The 21,799-nt window shown below is 51.0% G+C and overlaps 1 protein-coding gene across 1 annotated transcript in view; it reads left to right on the top strand.

The window, feature by feature from the left end:
• The window catches only part of VWF (von Willebrand factor), a 177,000-nt gene that overhangs the window by 66,869 nt on the left and 88,332 nt on the right, over positions 1 to 21,799 (top strand). Inside the window, exons 13-18 of the mRNA XM_010330022.3 lie at positions 459 to 559; positions 5,830 to 6,025; positions 6,787 to 7,002; positions 10,314 to 10,554; positions 16,215 to 16,309; positions 18,968 to 19,128. Coding sequence (XP_010328324.3) covers positions 459 to 559; positions 5,830 to 6,025; positions 6,787 to 7,002; positions 10,314 to 10,554; positions 16,215 to 16,309; positions 18,968 to 19,128 — 1,010 coding nt within the window. The remainder of the gene's footprint in view (positions 1 to 458; positions 560 to 5,829; positions 6,026 to 6,786; positions 7,003 to 10,313; positions 10,555 to 16,214; positions 16,310 to 18,967; positions 19,129 to 21,799) is intronic.

The raw sequence follows: 21,799 nt of genomic DNA, 5'->3' as shown, positions 1-21,799 counted from the left end.
ATCTCTCTCCCCCTTCCCACAGAAGCAACAAAATTGCTGTATTCGATGTTGTACACAGCATTGTGCAGACAGGAGGCGGTGTGCAGTGGCAGAGTGTCCCAGGCCTGTGCAGGTGTTGTGGTGTCGATGCTAGACAGACCCCCTTTGCTCCAGGGCACCCACCTAAAGCTGAGGATGCAGGAGCCTCTGCCTCCCTCCTGTGGCAGTAGGGGGAATGGCAGGTCACAGCACAGGTGCAGAGGCTTCTTCCGGGGGGACCCTAAAGGCCCTCTGTCCACCTTGATCACCCTTCTACCTGACACCCCCGTAAACCTCATGGCCACCCCATCTGCCCCTAAGTCATTGCTGTTCATTGCTACCATCCTTTTGAGACACCCCATTTCCCCCCAAATACATCTGCCTGCCACTACCCTGTCCTCTCCCCACCTCTGCCTGAATCCTGTCCTGCTGGGTCCCAGGTGACCTCCGCATCCAGCACACAGTGACGACCTCCGTGCACATCAGCTATGGGGAGTACCTGCAGATGGACTGGGATGGCCGCGGGAGGCTGCTGGTGAAGGTAGGTCCCCCTCATGGGGCATTGGCTCCCTGCAGCCCGACCCTTACAAAGTACCACTTTGTGCTCTGGGCAGAATGGCTTTGTGTGGTGGGAAAAGAATTCCTTTCTCCTCTTGGCCCTACACCCCCGGAGCGGAGGGAGGAACAGGCCTCTCTTGTTTATGAGGCTGGTGTTTGTTTTCTGGAGGCGCCTTCTTGGCCCCGGGGGATCCTCCCTGCTGGGCTCCGCTATCCCAAGGGCCTCTAGACTGGGGTGGGCTCTTGTGGGGTTGGGGAGGGGGCAGGTTTACTGTCCAATCTCCTGGCTGAAACAGGCCCCGGGAGCAGGGCTGTCTCCCCGGGTGCCCACTATGGGTAGTAAGGGAAGAGCCAGACTGGCACTCCGAGCTAAGAGAAAGCCGAATTTCCCGACTGCCTGGGAAAGGTTGCACAGGAAACCACCAAATTCCTCCCCTGGGCCCTGGACTCTGCATGCATGGGCCATTTCTTGTTCTCGGTGGTCCTAGAATCACACTGGATAGCAATCCATGCTTTTCCTGGGGCTTCTATCTGCACTGTTTGCCTGGAAATGTCTCAGGCAGGTGGACAGTGCAGATATTATTACTGACACTTTATAAATGAGGCAGCCAGGGCACAGGGAAGTTGAGGGATGGTCCGGCACTCCAGACCCATCGGATTTCCCACTCTGACACCCCTACCCTTCTGAATGACCCAGGATGAGTGAGGATTAGCTCTCTACCTTGTGACTTTCCCATCGGAACAGTTTTTGGTCTCTAATGCCTTTACACTCTTCAAAATTATTGAGAACCCCAAGACTTTTGTAGGAGGATTATATCTATTGATATTTACCAGATTAGAAATTAAGTTAGAGACATTTAAAATACATATTTATTAACTCATTCAAACATTGTAATAATAAGCCCACTACAAGTTCATACAAACATCACTGTTTTGGGAAAAAAATAACTGTTTGCCAGAACGAAAATAAGCAACAAGAATAATACCACTGTTGTACATTTCTGCAAATTTCTTTAATGGCTGGCTTAATAGGAGACAGCTGGCTTCTCGCATCTACTTCTGCATTCAATCTTTTGCAATATTGCATGTCATGTGGCCACTGGAAAATTCCACTGTATACTTGTAAGGGAATGAGGAGGAAAAGGGCAAATAATGTGTTCATAGCATTATGAAAGTTGTTTTGGTTTCGCAGACCCCTTGAAAGGGTCTCAGGGACCCCCCTGGGTCTCAAGACTACACTTTGAGAACCACTGTGCTAGATGATGCCTTGGATCCCTGGAGAGCCTCCTCCTGCCTCCTGGGGTCCGGGGCTCCACAGGGTCCTTGCTGTAGTCCTGGTGGGGGGCCGTCGGGCGTTGCCCAGGAGACCTCCTCCTGTGGCCATGTTCTTTTTCTTGTCTTAGAGCTCCTGAGGCAATTTCAAACTAACTCCTTTTTTTTTTTTTTTTTTTTTTTTTTTTTATCTTTTCATTAAAAATAAACCTGCAACCATAGACCATGCGAAGGAAGGTCTGGGAGATCCTCTTGTCAGCCTCCCATTTTTAGTAGGAAATAAAGAGCCACTATTTCCAGAGCAGGAGTAACTTGCCCTGGGTATCAAGGTCCTTCGGTTACAGGGTGAGGACTAGAACTCGGGCTCCTGGCTCTTGTCTAACCTTGCCTCCTGCAACCTGGTCTTCAAGGAGTTGCTTCACTTTAACCACTCCACTTCCCTTCCTTCCCTCCCTCTCTCCCTCCCTCCCTCCCTTCCTTCCTTCCTTTCTTCCTTCTCTCCCCTCCTCCCCTTTTGTCTCACTCTGTCCCCCAGATTGGAGAGCAGTGGTACAATCTCGGCTCACCAAAATCTCTGCCTCCCAGGCTCAAGTGATTCTCCTGCCTCAGCCTCCGGAGTAGCTGGGATTACAGGTGCCTGCAATGCCTGGCTAATTTTTGTATTTTTTGTAGAGATGGGGTTTCACCATGTTGGCCAGGCTGGTTCTCAAACTCCTGACCTCAAATGATCCACCTGCCTTGGCCTCCCAGAGTGCAGGGATTACAGGCGTGAGCCACCGCACCTGGCCAGTCAATCCACTTCCTCCCACCTCAGAGAGGGTGCTCTCCACCCACGTGCTTTCTCCCTTCAATCAGCGGGGCTATAGCTTCGGATCCTGGGCAGCCTCCCTTCTTCCCCTCAGGTTTCTCTGGTCTTTGTCTCTGCCTGAGGAGATGAGAAGCCAACTTCTTTCTTTGTGGGTGAGTTTGTGTCAGTTTAGCTAACAAGAAGCGATTTCCTCGGCCAAGATTCAGGACAGGGTCAGATGACCCCATGGCCTATAGAACTGTCTTTTTGTATATTTTTTCTTTTTCCTTCTACAAGTTCCTGGTGCTCATAGAAAGAGTCTGTCTTGTGGGTTCTATTATGAAGCAGGAAAGGGGCTGTTTGATATAGGGCAGGTGGGGAGCCTCAGAATGCTGACCCCAGGGTTTTGGGGACTGCAGTGTGGAGGCAAGAGCTGGAGGGAGGCTGGCTGGGGCAGAGGCGGTGCCAGAGGAGGTACTGCCAGGGTTCCTCTGGTTCCCTCCCCCTGGGCGTGGTGTGCACGCTGTCCCCGTGGGGCTGGCGGTCCAGGCAGCAAGCCTCTGGCCAGCAGAAATCACGCCCTCTGTGTGCTGTTTCCCTGCCCTGCTGGCTCCCTGCAGGGCCCGGGTGTGCCTTAGGCAGAGTGTGGAAAAGACCTTTGCACAGGCTTCATTTAGTCAAAACTGTCACTAAGCAGAGGTTTATTTCAGATAGCCAGTGTCTTCTAAGTGTCCCGCCCCTGGGTACACCCACTCCCCTAACCCTGGCCGAGCCAACCTCAGACAAGCCGAGGGGATCGGAGAAGACCTGGTTTTAGAGTGAGGCATGGGAGTGATAGACGGCCTGCTGGGGGTGAATGAAAGCACCTTTGGGGAGCATCAAAATTCGGGAAAGGAGAAAGAAAAGATGCCAAGAGATGGGGAGGAGTGCAGGCGTACCACCAGCCATGCCGCCTCACCCAGGGAGCCCTGACTGTGGGCACTGCAGTCCAGACCACCAGGAGGAGAACCTAGTTATTCACTTACTTATTCGTTCATTTGTTCAACGATTCATTCATTCAACAAACACTTATTCAGTGTCTGCTGGCATGCTGTGGACTGAATGTCCATGTCCTCTCCACATTTCTGTGTTGAAATCCTAACCCCCAAGGTGATGGTATTTGGAGGTGGGGCCTTTGGGAAGTGATGAAGAATGAGGTGTGTGCCCTTACAAAAGACCTCAGAGAGCCAGCTAGCCCCTTCCACCATGTGAGGACGAAGCTAGAAGGTGCCACCTGTGAACCAGAAAGCAGGGCCCTCACCAGACACCAATCTGCTGGTGCCTTGATCTTGGACTTCCCAGATTCCAGAATTGTGGGCAATCAGTATCACTTGTCTATAAGCCACCCAGTTACAGCAGCCTGAAAGGCCTAAGACAGGTACCATTCTAGATGCTGTGATTACAGCAGTGAGACAAAACAGACAAAAATTCTTGCCTCATTTAGCTTCAGTTCTAATGGAGACAGACAGACAATAAACAAAACAAGTAAATTATATTATAGATCGGAAAATGATAGATCCTGGGGAAATACAGCAGAGAAAGGGGCAGGATATGCTAGGTTGTGGGGATTTAAATTGTAAATAGGGAGGTGGGAGAAGGCCTAATGTGACAACATTTGATACTTGTCAAGCAAACAAGGAAACTCTGTCCCCTTTCTTTCTTTCTTTCTTTTTTTTTTTTTTTTGAGACGGAGTTTCGCTCTTGTTACCCAGGCTGGAGTGCAATGGCGCGATCTCGGCTCACCGCAACCTCCGCCTCCTGGGTTCAGGCAGTTCTCCTGCCTCAGCCTCCCGAGTAGCTGGGATTACAGGCACGCGCCACCATGCCCAGCTAATTTTTTTGTATTTTTAGTAGAGACGGGGTTTCACCACGTTGACCAGGATGGTCTCGATCTCTCGACCTCGTGATCCACCCGCCTCGGCCTCCCAATGTGCTGGGATTACAGGCTTGAGCCACCGCGCCCGCCCACTCTGTCCCCTTTCTTAATGATGTTTACCTGCGTTCCCTTTCTATGGGCCTAGGACCTTCTACTGGATTGTTAATCCTGCATCTTGTTAGGCTGGAGCTGGAAGCTGAAAAGGGGCTCTGAGAGCTGACCGTGGCCCCTGAGGATTCAGAATGCAGGGAGGTCGTCCTGCCTTGGTAATGACACGAGGAGAGGGAGTCAGGACTCCTGGGTGCCAGCCCCCACTCCATCTTTGAATCAGGGTCCTCTCCGTAGAAAGCAGCTGATACCCCCAGCTGTGTGGGGGAAAGCTCGGTTCCACTCTCCTGCTTGTCCCCGAATGTGCACTTTGGGCTCAGAACTTTGTTCAGTTCTGATAATAGACAGTAAACCACATGCTGATGGCCTGGAGTTTGAACCCTGGGCCCCTCCTGGTTACACCGAGTGACCAATTCAAGGTCTCGCTATATAGAGGGGTCTTGAGTTTGCATGTGACTCTGGAGGTGTCAGGCCCACTGGTGTGGATGGCATGGAGGGCAGAGCACTTTGGGCTGGGCTCAACCTGCCTACTCACTCACCCGGGCTCTGCCACGACCTCCCTGACCCGAGGCAAGTCATGTTCCCTCTCGGGACCTCTGCTTCTCCATCCTTAAATGATCTGATAATTTCTTTTCTTTTCTTTTCTTTTTTTTTTTAGACAGTCTTGCTCTGTCCCAGGTTGGAGTGCAGTGGCACTATCTGACTCCTTGCAACCTACACCTCCCAGGTTCAAGCGATTCTCCCGCCTCAGCCTCCTGAGTAGCTGGGATTACAGGCGCGCACCACCATGCACGGCGAATTTTTGTATTTTTTAGTAGAGGCGGGTTTTCACCATGTTGATCAGGGTGGTCTTGTGATCCACACACCTCGGCCTCCCAAAGTGCTGGGATTACAGTCATGAGCCACCGCGTCCGGCTGATCTGGTAATTTCTAAAATCCCTTGTGGCAGGACAGGGCTCTGATGATTTGGGAACAGGGATGGAGCCGGTAAGTTTACACTGCAGTTCACTCCCCCCAACCCCTTTTGCAGCCCAGGGCTTAGCTGCTTTTTATTAAATTCATATTTATTTTTCACCCGGGGAACTTTTTTGATGAAAAGCATCTCATCAGGGAAACAACCCTGCGCTGCTTTGGCGGCAGTGGTGCCAGGGTGGCCTGGTCTCTCCCACAGCTGGCCCCCGTCTACTCCGGGAAGACCTGCGGCCTGTGTGGGAATTACAATGGCAACCAGGGCGACGACTTCCTTACTCCCTCCGGGCTGGCGGAGCCCCGGGTGGAGGACTTCGGCAACGCCTGGAAGCTGCAGGGGGACTGCCAGGACCTGCAGAAGCAGCACAGCGATCCCTGCGCCCTCAACCCGCGCATGAGTACGTGAGCCCGGGGGCAAGGCAGGGACCCCGCAGAGCCTCGAGGTCCCCACAGCCAGTGCAGTGGGTTCTCGGGGAGGCGGGGGCGGGGGCGGGGAGCGAGGAAAGGGGTGGGGCGTTGTTTTCACCATCAGCATTCGGTCATCTGAACTGGGTCATTTGCTCTTCGAAGTCCCTTTATTGGGCGCCCTCCACGCGCCCAGCCCCGGGAAAGAAAAAAAAAGTCCAAGGAAGCAGGAGGATCGCTTGAGGCGAGGAGTTCGAGACCAGTCTGGGCAACGTAGGGAGCCCCCATTTCTATTAAAATGATAATTTTAAGAATTAGCCGGGCGTGGTGGGGTGCGCTTGTAATCTCAGCTACTCAGGAGGCTGAGGTGGGACGGTCGCAGGAACCCATGAGGTCGGGGCTGCAGTGAGCCGAGATCGCATCTCTGCACTCCAGCCTGGGCGACAGAGCAAGCCCGTGTCTCTCTAAAATAAAATAATAAAGTAAAGTAAAATAAAATAAAATAAAATACCGTAGTCCATAGTCCCTGTCGTTCGACGTTCCCAGTCTACTGCAGCAGCAGCTCACAAACTCAGCGTTAGACGATAGTAAGACAAATGGGCTGGGTGTGGGGGGGGTGGAATTTGCAGATTTCTCTGCGCGACCTCGCGGCCCTCTGTCGGCAGCGCCGGGCTATTTCCCGGGGGGTTGGCCTGGGGGCCGTGGCGCCCCCCACTCCCTGCCCCATCCCGGCTCGCTCCTCTCGCCCCCACAGCCAGGTTCTCCGAGGAGGCGTGCGCGGTCCTGACGTCCCCCACGTTCGAGGCCTGCCACCGCGCCGTCAGCCCGCGGCCCTACCTGCGGAACTGCCGCTACGACGTGTGCTCCTGCTCCGACGGCCGCCAGTGCCTGTGCGGCGCCCTGGCCAGCTACGCCGCGGCCTGCGCGGGGAGAGGCGTGCGCATCGCCTGGCGCGGGCCGGGACGCTGCGGTGCGTGCCCTCCCTGCCCAGCGCCCCCCAAATCCGGCCACGCGTCCTTTTCGAAGCTCTTTCTCTGCATTATTTTCTGTGGAAAGAGGGCCTGGGGCATTGTGACAGGCGTGGGTTGGGGGGACGGTTCATTGGCATCCACCTCTCCCTTCCACCTCCCAGCAGGACACGCGGTGGGGACCTCCTGGGGCCTGTCCCTGGACAAGTTGGCTCCCTGTACCTGGAGGCCTAGAACTTGGGGATCCTTGGCGAGCAGGGGTTTCCGGTGGCTGCTGCCACCTGGTGTTCGTGCGGTACACGTAAGGTCAGGCTGGGGAGCGAGTGGGTCCCAGATCCCGCTGGGTCCACGCACCCGCTGAGAGTCCGATGAAGGCAAGGGGGAAATTCGCATTCAAACCCTTTGCTTATAACTCCAGGCAAACCGCCGATAGGCAAAATCTCTGGCACTGTACAGAATTATATGAAGGTGAATTACATCACTGTCCCCAGTTGGCTTTAGATTCTCACTCCGCGCTGCTGGAAACTGGGGACCAGAGTTGGTATCTGCTCCCACTCTGGTCCCTGGGTGGCTGGCTTGGGCTTTTTTTGTTTTTGTTATTGCTGAGGGGACATTTGCTGCATGCCCTGTGAGGTCGGGCAAGAGTGATGATGTACAACTCCAAATTTACTGTTAGAGTCAGGGATGGAAACTGCAGCCCTACTAGATGTCTGTCACGCTAAGTAAAAGGATGAGTAGATTCAGGGCGGGGAAAACCAAGGCAGGCTTTTTGGAGGACGTGTACCTGGCTATGGTTTTAACAACCCCTCTGCACTTCAGTTTCTTCCTTAGCGTTTGCTATTTAGAAATTGGGGAAAGTAATGAGGAGTGGATGAGATGCCGCTTATGAATATTATCTGCTTGTCCACCAATGTTAGAAATGACGCATTATCAGTAAGCGGCAGCATCGGCAGGATTTCCTAATTTAGGATGTTGTCCCAGAACGCTAAGGGTCCACTGAAATATTCTTTAATCTCTCACGAACAGCCATTCTTAACCGCCACTGAACAGAACAGGGGAAACGGGCTAAGGCTTCTGTAGTGGGGATAAGGTTCAGTTAAAGAATGTCCTGACTCCTGAGGCTTTATGATAGGAGAGAAAGGGGGATGGGAAGGAGCTTTCCCTGGAGACTTTTAAGCACAAGAGGGATCTGTCTCTGGGGGCTTTTGTGACAAGAGGCTAGGCTGGCCAGATGGTCTTAGGCTGTCCCTTTGCACCCAAGGCAGTTGGGCAAGACTCCTGGGTTCTTGCCCTCCTTCCTTCCTTCCTTCCTTCCTTCCTTCCTTCCTTCCTTTCTTTCTCTCTCTCTCTCTCTTTCTTTCTTTCTTTCTTTCTTTCTTTCTTTCTTTCTTTCTTTCTTTCTTTCTTTTTAAAGGTGGGGTTTCACCATGATGGCCAGGCTGGTCTTGAACTCCTGACCTCAGGTGATCCACCCACCTCGGCCTCCCAAAGTGCTAGGATTACAGGCGTGAGCCACAGCGCCCGGCCCCCGATCCTTTCTTGACTTGGAGAAGAGCTGAGGCTCAGCTGTCCCCTCCACCCATACTTCACTTTCTCTTCCGGAGAAATGAACGGAGCTCCCTAAACCAGTGAATCTATTCCTAAGAAGAGGTCATACCAACTGGGGACATTTAGGGAGCACAGACTTACCATGTAGCTACTTTGTGGGATGCTGTGAGGAGATTCAGGAGAAGCACACACTTTTTTTTGTCCTCTTGCAAATTGGTTGTGTTTCCTTTGGGAAGACAGGAACACAGCCTCTCTGAAGGCAAGGACCAGGTCGGACCACCTCTGCTTCCCTGGGCCTAGCATGGCTCCTGGCAGGCAGTGGATACGCAAGACGTGTCTGCTAAACCGGGATGCGCATTGTTTCTTTGGGGAAGAAGGCTAAAGGAGAAATGTGATAAGACTAAGCCGGCGCTAGAGATAGCCGATCAAAACCAAGCAAGCTCTCGGGTCTCGCTGCTCTTTAAGGGGTAAATCGTGCCCTCGTCATCGTAGGCTCAGGGGATTGAAAGCCATCTTCATCTTTATTGTCTAACACATCCCATCTTCACCTACGCTCCCTCAATAATCTTCCAATGACCCAATCTTTCTTTCCTTGCCGAGAAAAATCAATGTCTAAAAGGATTAAAGAGCCCCACCCTTCCCAGCAACCTTCAAACACCAGGTGCAGGGGGGTGGCAGCGGCGGGAAACTGCAGGGTCTCTCCAAAGGCCCCCGCTCCACTGCTCAGGCTCATGGCCAGGTCTTACTTTTACGGCTTCTGTGAAATGCTCTGCCAGTGGGTTTCTGCTGGAGCAATGAATTCTAACAGAGCGGGGAAGGATTCTCATGGTCTCAGAAGAAGCATGCCCAGGGTGACGTTCTCATTTCTTGGGCAGCAGCTGGTCTGCAAACGGGAAGGTATTTTGAAAGGGCAAAATGCTCCCCACACACCTTCCCTGTCCGCCCTACCCTGCCCAGAAGGATGTGGTTATCCTACTCACCGAGGATACTGCCTAAGGTCACATAGCCAACTAGTGGTGGGTGTATTTGGAATATAGAGCCTGTTCCCTTAGCTGTGTTACTGCTTTGCTACACTTCCTCCTAGCTCGTGTTTCTGTATTTCCCTGTGGCAGGGTAGGGTGGGTGAGGGCTGCGGGCAGATGTGTGCTACCTGTTTTGCTGGGGTAGGTATGAGTGTCCCTGCTCTGTGGGACCAGCATGTCCTCAAAGGGACTGTTTTCTTTCAAGAGAATGATGGTTATGCGCATGGGCTGTAGAGGGCTAGGTTCAGATCCTCCCTCTGCTTCCTCTGTGAGGTATACCCTTGACAAGTCACTCAGCCTCAGCTTCCTGAAAGGAGGTGATGGGAGCTAACTCAGCGTGAGCCCATGTAAGAGCAAGGTATTCAGTAGGTGCTCCATAAATGATACCCAGTATTGTCATTATCATCACAGAGATGCCCTAGCCTGTCACTGCCAGTTCTTCTTAATAGTCACAACTTCAAAACCTACCGGGATTTCTACTACCTCCTAGGCTTTGAGAATTCAGAAATGACCAATGCACATTCCCTCTGGTTGAGGAGAGGAGAAAATGTGTGCCCCCATCATTATAATACACATTTGCAGGCTGAAAAATACAGTTTTGCTCATAGTGGGAAAGGAAGTTGGTGACCCTACAGATATAATTGTGTGTGTGGGGGTCACAGCTGCAAGGGCGGTAAGTCTTAGAACACAGTCCTTGCTTTGCAACATTCCCGCTGAGGCTTCACTCCTTCTCTCTCCTCTAGAGCTGAACTGCCCGAAAGGCCAGGTGTTCCTGCAGTGCGGGACCCCCTGCAACCTGACCTGCCGCTCTCTCTCTTACCCGGATGAGGAATGCAGTGAGGACTGCCTTGAGGGCTGCTTCTGTCCCCCAGGGCTCTACATGGATGAGAGGGGGGACTGTGTGCCTAAGGCTCAGTGCCCTTGTTACTACGATGGTGAGATCTTCCAGCCTGAAGACATCTTCTCAGACCATCACACCATGTGGTAAGTGCAGGCAGCAGGGTCAGGGAACTCTGAAACAGCAGAGCTGAAGAGGTAAACGGGCCCGCAAGACCTTCACTTCGTGGATGGGTAAACTGAGGCCCAAGGAAGGAAGTGACTTGTCCAGAATTGTACAGCAAGTCAGAAGCAGAGCTGGGATTTGGTCCAGGTGTTCTGGCTTCCTTACTACACAGGGGACTAGGATTCCTGGCTGGCGGTAGGAATTCTTGAGTTTTATTGCCAACTATCGTGGGTTGGGCCCCATTTCTAGGCTCTAGGTTTCAGTTTTCCTCTTCTGCAGCAGGAAAAGGGAGATCGCCCTGTCACCCTCCTTACCCGCCTCCTTGCAGTATTCTCAGGCTGAAGTGTTTACACCGAAAGAACGGGGACCACAGCAGCACTGCCTCTGAGGGGTTTGCTACACTGACCTGCTTCATGCACTTTCCCAAAATGCTCCAAACCATGCTTGCTTCCTGCAGCTCTTTGCCTAGGCCTTTCGTGATGGCCAATTTCCACAGAGTTGCCATGAGCGTAGAAGAAATTTACAATAGGACATTTGTTGGACAAACACTTACTGTCCCCTGTTCTGTCTTAGTTCTGGCTAAGAATTAATGATCTAAAGATGAACCAGGCTGGAGCAGTGGCTCACATCTGTACTCCCAGCACTTTGGGAGGTGGAGGTGGGAGGGGTGCTTGAGCCCGGGAGTTTGAGAGCAGCCTGGGCAGCATAGTGGGGCCCTGTCTCTACATACAATGAAAGAACATAGTTGGCCATGGTGGTGCATACCTGTAGACCTAACTACTTGCAATACTGAGGTGGGAAGATTGCTTGATCCCAGGAAGTCAAAGCTGCAGTGAGCTGGGATTGTGCCACTGCATCCTAGCCTGGGCGACAGAGGGAAATACTGTCACTTAAAAAAAAAAAAAGAACCAGATACAGTACCTAATAGTCTACGAGGGGAGACCAGTTAAAAATGTCCGGATTATGGAAAGTTTCAGTAAAATAGAATAGTATAAGGAGCCCCAACGTATCCATCCCCAGCTTCAGTGATTATCAGCATTTTGCCATTTTTATTTTGTCTACTGACTCCTCCCCTGTGTGGCTGGAATAGTTTTAAAAAACCTGTGAATGTTATATCATTTCACCTGCAAATACTTCAGTACGTATTTCAACAAATAAGCACTTAAAAAAGTAAACATCATCATAAGACCATTATTAACCTGAACATGAACAATAATTCCTTAATAACATCTGACATTCAATCCATGTTCATTTCTTTCTGATTTTCTCAAAATGTCTTTTATAATTGGTTTGTTTCCATCAAGACCGGAACAGAATCTGCACATTACATCTGATATAAAACTCTTCCTCATCACTCCACTGAGATTAATTTGAAGCCCCTCCTGACTTGTTTACCTCAAGCAGGTTGTTTACCCTTCTATTGAAACAGTCATCACTGTTGGACTTGGCTGTCAGTCAAGCGTGTCGTGTCTCCCCTCTAGACTGTGGCCACCCCTGGAGTACAGACCACATCTTAGGTCCCGATCCCCAGTCCCTAACACAGTCTTGGCATAAAGTAGGTACACAAAACATAGTTACTGAGATGAAATAAGTATAACATTTGGTAGATGTGTCATATCAGAGACATAAAAATCCCTACTCATTCAGAAAAGGGGAGGATCATGTCCGTGTGGGAGGAATTAGGGAAAACTCTGTGCCGGAGGTGGTTTTGAGCCTGGAGAGGATTCCAGCAGCAGAGGTGGGCTGGCAGGATGGAGGAGGGTTGTTCTGAGGTGGAGCAGAGGTCTCGGGACTAAATGCACAAGGAGTACACCACAATCCCCAAGGTAAGTCCTCTGGCGCGAACACGTGTTGTATGAAGAACGACTAAGACTGGAGGAAAGCTGGGATGAGGTTCAGGGGTCTTCAGAAGGAGGGGGTGAGCACTGATGCTGGAGCAGTGGGAATAGGCTCCTGGAACATTCTCAGCAGGGAGCAAATAGGATCCAAGAGTAGCTTCAGGGAGTGGGTTTTGGGAGCTGCATGAGGCGTGATGGTGGAGAGAGTATCTGCAAAAAAACGTTGACATAGACGGATAAGGTAGCGAGGCCCTGGAACATAGCAGCAGAAATGGAGAGTGAAAGCCAGAAGCCAGAGACGCTGGGAAATCAGATGGACTGGTGGGACATTTGAGAGGAGGAGGGGCTGCTGCAGGTGGCCCTGGGGTTCTGAACCGGAAGGCTTGTGAGGACAGTGATGGCAAGAACAGCAAGAGGGCCCTCTGGAGGCAGAGGGCAAGTGACGACCTTGGTTTTGGCCCTAGTGACTTTGAGTTACCATCTTGGTGAACAAATGGAATCAACAGCTTGAAATGGGTATGGAAGGTGAGTGAGAGATTGGGGCTGGAGAGAAAGGTTTGCGTGGAGGTGATGGTTACGGCCATGGGAGTAGGGAGGATCCCTAAGGGGAGTGGGCCAAGGGGTGGAAAAGAGCACTGAGTCAGGCCTCGGGGGAATGTTGGGAGGGCAGGAGGAAGAAAAAGGGGATTGCATGTGAGAGGCCAGAGATCAAAGGCCAGTACAAAGGGCACAACCAGGGCAGCGCCGTGTCATGGAAATTAAGGGCAGAAGGGAGTAAGGACATGCTTTGGGGGTTCCATCATTCGGCCTTAGCCCAGTGCTGTTTTACTATAGTTGTCTGGCTATCGTTTTCAAGGAGTTTCTCTTTGGGGCCTTAAAACAACGCTGTTGGGCAGGCAGGGCTTGCTCTTTTAGTAAAGCGTTTGAGGCATGGGGAGATGATCACTTTCCTAAATCAGCCAGCAAGTGACTAGAACCTAGAGGTTCTTGAACTCTCCCTATAACACTGAGAATAGGTAAATGAATCGTGATGAGAAGGTCACGGTGGCCCCCGTGTTTCAGTGATAAGGAAACAGCCTAGGCTATAGGAAGCCGGCATGACTTGTGGGGGCAGCAACCGTTGCTGGCTGTTTCACTAAAACAGGGAAGGTGGGAGATGGAGTGCATTGGCCTCTGGGTGAACAGGGCCGGGGAGTGACCCTAGCTTTGGGCAAAGGGTTTGACATCAGTGACCTCTTTGTGTCTACATCCACTTCCTTGTCTCTCTCGGGCACCAGGGCTGAAAGCGGTTAAGCATCTTGTCTTTCCACTTGGTTTAGAAAATTGGGTTTCACGGAGAAGGTGTGTCGGAAGGACCTCAGGGCTTGCGTGCGGCTGTTCATTTTTATTCTTTAGACAACACACTGGAGAATGAGCCTCACTGCAGCAGGTACTAGCTGTGGCCGTGAAAAGGTGGCAGGAAGGTGGAACGCAGTGGCCTGGAAGTTCTGCGGACCACGTGCTCGGTCATCCCAGCAGCCATCACAGCGGAGTGTTTATTCTTCTGCAGACCAGGCTTAGGGCTGGACGTTGATTTTAAACCTATCTTCAAGGCTTTTAAGAAAATTAAGCTTTTGGGTCATGTCTAAATGACAGATGGAACATGACGTTTATGGGGGCAGGGGGGATTTTCTCTTTTAAAACTTGGTATTAGTTAAAAACCAGAAGGCAGCACGGATGTTGCATGTGCTCAGAAAGGGAAGGGCTGATTCTCTTGTTCGTTCAACAAATATTTATTGAACAGCAGGTGGATTAAAAATGTTCAAAATTATTACAATCAGCTGGACAATGTGGCTCACGCCTGTAATCCCAGCCCTTTGGGAGGCCGAGGTGGGAAGATCACTTAATATGTGCCAGGAGTTCAAGACTAGCCTGTCCAACATGGTGAAACCCTGTCTCCACTAAACATACAAAAATGAGCTGGGCATGGTGATGTCTGCCTGTGATCCCAGCTACTTGGGAGGCTGAGGTAGGAGAATCGCTTGAACCTGGGAGATGGAGGTTGCAGTGAGCTGAGATCGCACTGGTGCACTCCAGCCTGGGCGATAGAGCAAGACTCTGTTTCAAAAACCCAAAACAGGCCAGGCGCGGTGGCTTATGCCTGTAATTCCAGCACTTTGGGAGGCCAAGGCAGGCAGATCATGAGGTCAGGAGATCGAGACCATGCCTGGCCAACATGGTGAAAACCCATCTCTACTAAAAATACAAAAGTTAGCTGGGCATGGTGGTGTGTGCCTGTAATCCCAGCTACTCAGAAGACTGAAGCAGGAGAATCACTTGATCCAGGGAGTCAGAGGTTGCAGTGAGCTGAAATCAGGCCACTGCACTCTAGCCTGGTGACAGAGTGAGACTCCATCCCAAAAAAACCCAAAAAACAATAACAAAACAAACCTAAAACAACAATAAAAATCATTGCAGTCAGAGAAATGCAAATTAAAGCAACGAGTATGACTTCATACTAGACTGGAAAAATTGGACATCTGGATAATGGCAAGTATTGGCAGAGCTGAGGGGCATGGATGCCCTCGTCTGCTGCTGTAGGGCATAGACTGGCTCAGCCACCTAGGAGAGCATTTGGCACGGTATATGCCAGCCAGGTATTCACACCTGCTGTCCCTGCTCTTCTGCTCTGTGCAGATAGGCTAAAGAAATCCTCACACACGTCCATTAGGACCCAGGTCTGCAGCTGTTCAGCACAACTTTGTCTGTGGTGCTGGGGAGCAGGTGACAACCTGTGTCCATCACTGGGACATTGAATCGGTAAAAGGTGTATTGTGTAACAGAAGCCACAGACAAGTGGTACGTGTCTTAACGGGTGAATCTTACACAAGGTGCTCAACAGGAAAAGCAAAACACAGTGTGCTATGTGATGTCATTTACACAAATTAAACATACATGCATACGAAGCAACCACACACATTTTATTAAAACATAGTCAGTCAGCCAGGAGACTTTTGCCTAGGCCGGGTGAGAGATGATGGTGTCTTGTCTCATGACAGTGGAGATGAAGTGGATATGAATTTCAGTGACATAGAGGAGGCCAGGTCCAAGGGCGTGGTGGTGGATCAGATACAGAGGATGAGGGAGAAGAAAGTGGCAGGAATGACCCTGGGTTTCTGGTGGTGAGGCTAGTTGGATGGTGTCACCCCCATTCAGTGAATCCGCCCTGGAAGAGAATGGGCTTTGGTTGGGGATTGTGTCTAGTGTTGGATGTGCCGAGTTTGAAATGTTTTTGAGACCTACTACGTTAGTGAGATCATGTAGGCATTTGAGTATATGCGTCTGGGGTTCAAAGGAGCAGTCCGAGCTGCTGATGGAGGTTTGTGAGTCACATCTGTGATTAGAGCTGGGGATGTGGATGGCAGCAGAATGTGAGAAGAGGAGTGAGCCTAGGACGGAGCCTGGGGAAGGCCGATATTTCAAGGCCAGGCAGCGGGGGCGCATGAAAGCTGAGGCTGAGAAGGAGGAACCAGGGAAGTGGGAGGGAAGCCTGCAGAGATAAACATTTGTTTTCCTAGAAGAGTGGAGTGGTCAGCAGTGATGAATAATGTTGAATGGGATCAATGAAAAAAAGAACTGAACAAAATCCCATGGGATTTAGTGACATGGGGATCACTCCACTGGTAATGTTAGCAAGCTGTGCTTCAGGCGGGGTTCTGGGACTGGGACTTAGTTGGAAGGGGCAGAGAGTGGGAGGTGAGGATGTGGAGGTGGCGAGTGTAGACCAGTCTCGTGAAGCTGGGCCATGATTTTCCTCTCTGCAGCTACTGTGAGGATGGCTACATGCACTGTTCCATGAGTGAAGTCCCCGGAAGCCTGCTGCCCGACGCTGTCCTCAGCAGTCCCCTGTCTCACCGCAGTGAGTACTCTTCCCCTGGAGGGCCCCTGGACTCCATCCTGCCCAGATTCCTCGCATGTGGAATGGGGGAGAGCTGGGTGGCACCATCTGATACGCGTGTGCATTCAGGCCCGGCTCTGGCTCCGACCAGGATCACTGCAATTTCTGGGGTTGTGTGAGGGACTTTCCGGCCAAGACATGTCTTTGCATATGTAAATCCAAATCATTGAGGCAAGAAGTATTTTGTTTTGTGTAAGGGGAAGGACTTCTCTATAAGCAGGTGGATCCTATGAGACCTCTAGTTTGCCCATGGTGACCTTAACCCAGTGAATAGCTGTGAGTGACTGTCATGACCGTCACCCTTCTTTCACGGCCTCTTGTTTCCTGTGGACTTGCTGATGAAGACAGCCCTTTCCTTAGAAAGTTCTTAGATGGATTTGAAAGAGAGAAAGAAGGGTTGGGTCTGTTGCTTTCCATTTGAAGGTCCTGATGGCTGCTGGACTGTCTTTTTTTTTTTTTTTCCAAGAGTCTTGCTCTGTCACCCAGGCTGGAGTGGAGTGGTGTGCTCTTGGTTCACTGCAACAACCTCCACCTCCTGGGTTCAAGCGATTCTCATGCTTCAGCATCCCAAGTAGCTGGAATTACAGGCACATGTCACCACACCTGGGTAATTTTTTTTGCATTTTTACTAAAGACAGGGTTTGGCCATGTTGGCCAGACTGGTCTCCAACTCCTGACGTCAAGTGATCTGCCTGCCTCAACCTCCCAAAGCACTAGGATTACAGGCATCGACGTCTGGCCTGCTGTACTGTTGAAGGACCAGGCGCAGAAGGGAGAAGGTGCTGACCTGGTACTGGGGATTTCACGGTCACATTTGTGGATCACAGGGGCCTTATTTGCTTCTGGAAGGCTCATCCTTGCTTAGAAAGGACTCTTCCAGTGGGAGAGAGATAAATGTCCGTCTTCAACCTCCAGTGTGACTGCGTCTCTCTCTGCCTCTCATGTTCCATAAGGCTCCTTCTGTTCGAGGGACCCACTTCTGTGCCATGCTGTTTGCTTGCCCGGTGTGAGAGGTCAGGCTCCCGGCATGACTGACTGGGGAGCCTAGAGTTGGGCAAGATCTGAGGGTGTGGGTGGCTCAAAAGTTGAGACCAGAACTTGCGACCTCAAGGTCACTCCATCCTTCTGCGTCTCCCTTTCTCTCCTTCTCAGAGCATTTCCCCCCGACCCACTCTCTCTGTTGCGTTCTGCCTCTCAGACCTCCCTTCGGGGCTGCTCAGAATCTCCTACTCTGGTCACTGGAAAATGAAATATTTTTCAAAGTCAGGAAACTCCTGGGATTCTGTGCAGATTGGGAGAGGCCATTTAGCCTCTTGAAGTTTCAGTTTCCTAACAAGTTTCTGTATAAAAATAAAAGTCTAGAAATGTTGACTTTTTGCCCACAGGAGCTAGTATGAGATATGAATGCTACTAAGTGCACCTGGGCTTTTGAAAGAAAGGTGCTGTATCAGTCATCTGCTGTCAGCATTACCCAGTTCGCCATTGATGCCTGCTAATTTCCAAGAAACAGGATGTCAATGAGCAAAGTAGGCAGAAATCCCTGGCTCCATGGAACGCGTGCTCTAGCAGGCCCAGTGGCCCGGGGAGGACCATGAACAAGTGAGATGTGCAGTGTGTCAGATGGTGAGAAGAGCATATACAGGGTATCAGAGGCGGAAAGCAGCAGGGAGGGGAGATCGGGATGACAGGAGATGGAGTGTTGCAAGTGTCGCAGATTCAAATGAAGTGGCAGGGCAGGGCTGACGTTTAACTGTATTCGGGCTCTGGGGTACATGTGCACGTCCTGCGGCCTGCAGGATTGTTGCATAGGTACATACATGCCACAGCGGTTTGCTGTCTCCACCCCCGACCCCGTTGCCTACATCAGGCATTTCTCCTGGTGTTATCCCTCCCCATCCTCCCCGCCCCCACACTGTTCCTCCCCTCCGCTTCCCCCTACCTACTCCAGTGAGGGTTGCTCCCCTCCCTGTGCCCAGGTGTTCTCACTGTTCATCACCCACCTGTGAGTGAAAACATGCGATGTTTGGTTTTCTGTTCTTGTGTCAGTTTATTGAGAATGATGGTTTCTAGGTTCATCCATGTCCCTACAAAGGACACGAACTCGTTTTTTATGGCTGCATAGTATTCCATGGTGTATACGTACCACACTTACTTTGAAGTGAAGACCTCTTTTAAAGATTGTGGTCAAACGGCCTTTTCTCCCCACGTTAGTTGTAACCATTTGGGAATGATTCTGTTGGGTCGCATTAAAACTCCTTTTTAGCCCCAAACTCAGGTCTTTTCAAGCCTGAGTCTGGAAATTTCTGCAATGCATCTGGATTTAATGTAACCTGCTACAGTGAGGTCAAGGGTGACGACAAGTATGGGACATCAGATGACAGCTGGAGGCAGAATAGGAGCCACCAGTGTAAGCCAGAGGTCAGAAGCCCAAGTGAGCAGATGAGGCTGCCCTCCCAGTCCCACAGAGGGACTCCGGCTCAGGCAGCAGCTGGTCCCAGCGAGTGGGCAATTCTGAGTCTCCTGAATTAAGTGACAGCATCCAGGGGACCAAAGGACAGTGTGGGAGGTAGGTCCATTCTCTCCTTCACTGATCACCTCTTTGCTTTTCCTACCTTCAAGGCAAAAGGAGCCTATCCTGTCGGCCCCCCATGGTCAAGTTGGTATGTCCCGCTGACAACCCGCGGGCTGAAGGGCTCGAGTGTGCCAAGACGTGCCAGAACTACGACCTGGAGTGCATGAGCACGGGCTGTGTCTCTGGCTGCCTCTGCCCCCCCGGCATGGTGAGTCACCAGGCACAGAGCTGATGCCTGCCCTTCAGTTTTCCTGTAGGCAGGAATGAGTGAGGGGGCTATGGAGCCAGAGAGAGGAAGAAAGAGGTGCTAAACAAGGATGGGCATGCTGCCAAAGTCAGGGAGGGGGTTGTTAGGAAAATGCCTGGGGTTGAGCCTCACGGGGTCTGACAAAAACGGAAGAACTCAGCTGACCGGAGTGCCATGGGAAGAAAAGAAAAAAAAAAAAAAAAAAGAATATCCAGAAAATATCTGCAAGGAAAAACAAGCATTTCCACTCTGATTTTCCCAGGGGCTGCCTTCCATGCTATGAAAATGGAGGGACACACATATTTGCATATGATTTACATATATGCATATAACTTTCTATTTCAAGAAAAGACATTGAGGTACCTGCCGTGTCACTAACAAGCCATGGGCCCAACAAGTCTCTTCCCCATCGAGAGCCTTGTTTTCTTCACCTGTAACGTGAGTCATGAGGTCTTTGCCAGCTCCTAACATTCCGTGACTCCGGTGCTGTGACTGAAAGCAGGCATGGAGGCCACGCATCCGAGGCTGTGCTGGTTTTCGACTCTGGGTCCTGCGTGGATCTTCCGCTGCTGGTGGCGATGATCTGAGCATGCCTACTCCTCCTACTCTCCCTCCCCAGTCTAATCTTAGGTCGGGGTTGTATTAAATAGATGATGCATCCGTTATTCTTGTCACCCTGAAGGATGCAACTTCTGGATATTTCTCTTTCAAATGCATCCTGTCTTCCTGTTTTCCCTTACCCCAATTCCTTATACCCAAAGTGAGCGGGGAGGGGTCGGGGCAGGCCAGAATGGGAGAGGGTGGCTCTTGTGAAGGTGACTTACTATGCCCAGGACGCCGCTTGAGGGGCAGGGTCCTGGACTGTGGGACCTGTCGTATTCTGTAGAGGGAACGTGGACCAATTACCAGTGTCTCTCAGGAAGGCTGGGATTGCAGCGTGTGAAGGACACATGCTTCTTTTCTAGTTCTTCAACTCTTCCTTCTCCCAAACAGAGAGACCAACTCTTAGTAATTCTCTCCTCCTCTGCCTTAGCCTCTGAGGGCTTTGGAACTGTCTTTTCTGATGAGGAGAGCTAGTGATTGGCCAGTGAGCACCTTTGAACCAGAAGGGTTGTTTGGTGCCTTTGCTGAAGGTGGGTATCACGAAGGGTCTCTAAGGAGGGGAAACTCAGACCTGGGTAGGAACAAAACATAGGAGAGGGCAGGGGAATCTTCCTCATTGCTCTTCTTATCCCTGGGGCCTCTTACGCGGTGTCTCAGAGCTTCGGTGTGGTGGAGGCATAGATCATTGTTTATCATACTCAGCAAGAAAAGGAACATCACTCAGAGGACGGCGTCAGCACTGGATATGCTTTGAAATGAACTTTTTTGTCATGAAGGAAAAAATACAGATAGCCTTAAATATTAATAACCACAATAATTGCATTATGATTCCAAATCCCAAGAGGAGCGTGAGACCTCAAATGCAGGATGTGGCTGCCCCGTTAGGCGCTCTGTTGGCATTCCTGAAGCATTGGGCATCCGTTCTGAGGACAGCACTTGGATACCTGTCACATGACGAGGTGCCTCGCACTCCAACCACAGGGGATTATCAGCTCGCAAGTTCATATTGTAAGAGATTGGGTTATTTTCACAACTGCTTCATTAGGATGCCGGCGAGTGTGCAAATTACTGAGGCCAGATTTGAGAGAGCAGAGAAGTCCGTGTAATTTATGAAGTGTGCGCAGCGTGCTGGCTGCAGCACGGGACATGTGTTCTTGGCTGTAACGCAAAGAAAATGGGGCTGGGCCTGGAAACGCCCTGTTTGGGCCCATCTGATGGTGCCGATGTTACCCCTCGGGGCATTTCTCTGTCCAGCCTGTCCCATGTGAAGTGGCAGGATTGTGGAATGTCACTAAGGGTTTGGGGAAGGGGTCATGGGTTCTGCATTCTTCTGAGGACTGGAAAGGGGAGAGGGAAGTGTCTTTTTTCCTGGAGGCAGATCTGCGGAGAGCAGAGAGAGCACCGAGCAGGAATGGGGTGCAGAGGGCAGACCTGTCAGGCCTTGCACAGTCATTCAGTCTTCACTGGAAGTCCCGTTACCTCTTGTGTTGTGTAGATGCTTAATTCCTGTTCTGCCTCCCTGATACATGGCTGTGAGCCCCAAGATGTGTGTGAGAGCACTTGAAAGCCAGAGAGTGCTACAGAATTGTAGGAATAGCTTGAATTGTTTTTGTAACTATCCAAGGCTGTCTCAGAGGCTGCACCCATCAGTTCCTCCTGCTGTCCATCCAAGAGACCCGTGAAGGATGCTTTTTCTTAGATTTCCAATCGGTTGTGGACCCATGCTTTTGTAAATACAATAAAAATGAATTCTCATAAAAATAAAACAGAAAGCAATGACAAAAAATAATATGATCCCACCCAATTAAAAAATATTTTCTTTTAAAATATTGTTTTGAGACAGAGTTTAGCTCTGTCACACAGGCTGGAGTGCAGCAGCTCCATCTTGGCTCACTGCAACCTCTGCTCCCCGGTTCAAGCTGTTCTCCTGTGTCAGCCTCCTGCATAGGAACTACAGATGTGTGCCGCCATGCCCAGAAAATTTTTGTATTTTTAGTAGAGATGGGGTTTCACTATGTTGGCCAGGCTG

This window comes from Saimiri boliviensis, chromosome 7 (genome assembly GCF_048565385.1).
Source record: "Saimiri boliviensis isolate mSaiBol1 chromosome 7, mSaiBol1.pri, whole genome shotgun sequence".
Taxonomy (NCBI): Eukaryota; Metazoa; Chordata; class Mammalia; order Primates; family Cebidae; genus Saimiri; species Saimiri boliviensis.
The sequence above is the reverse complement of the archived record's forward strand: the minus strand, read 5'-3'. Positions and strand labels throughout refer to the sequence as shown.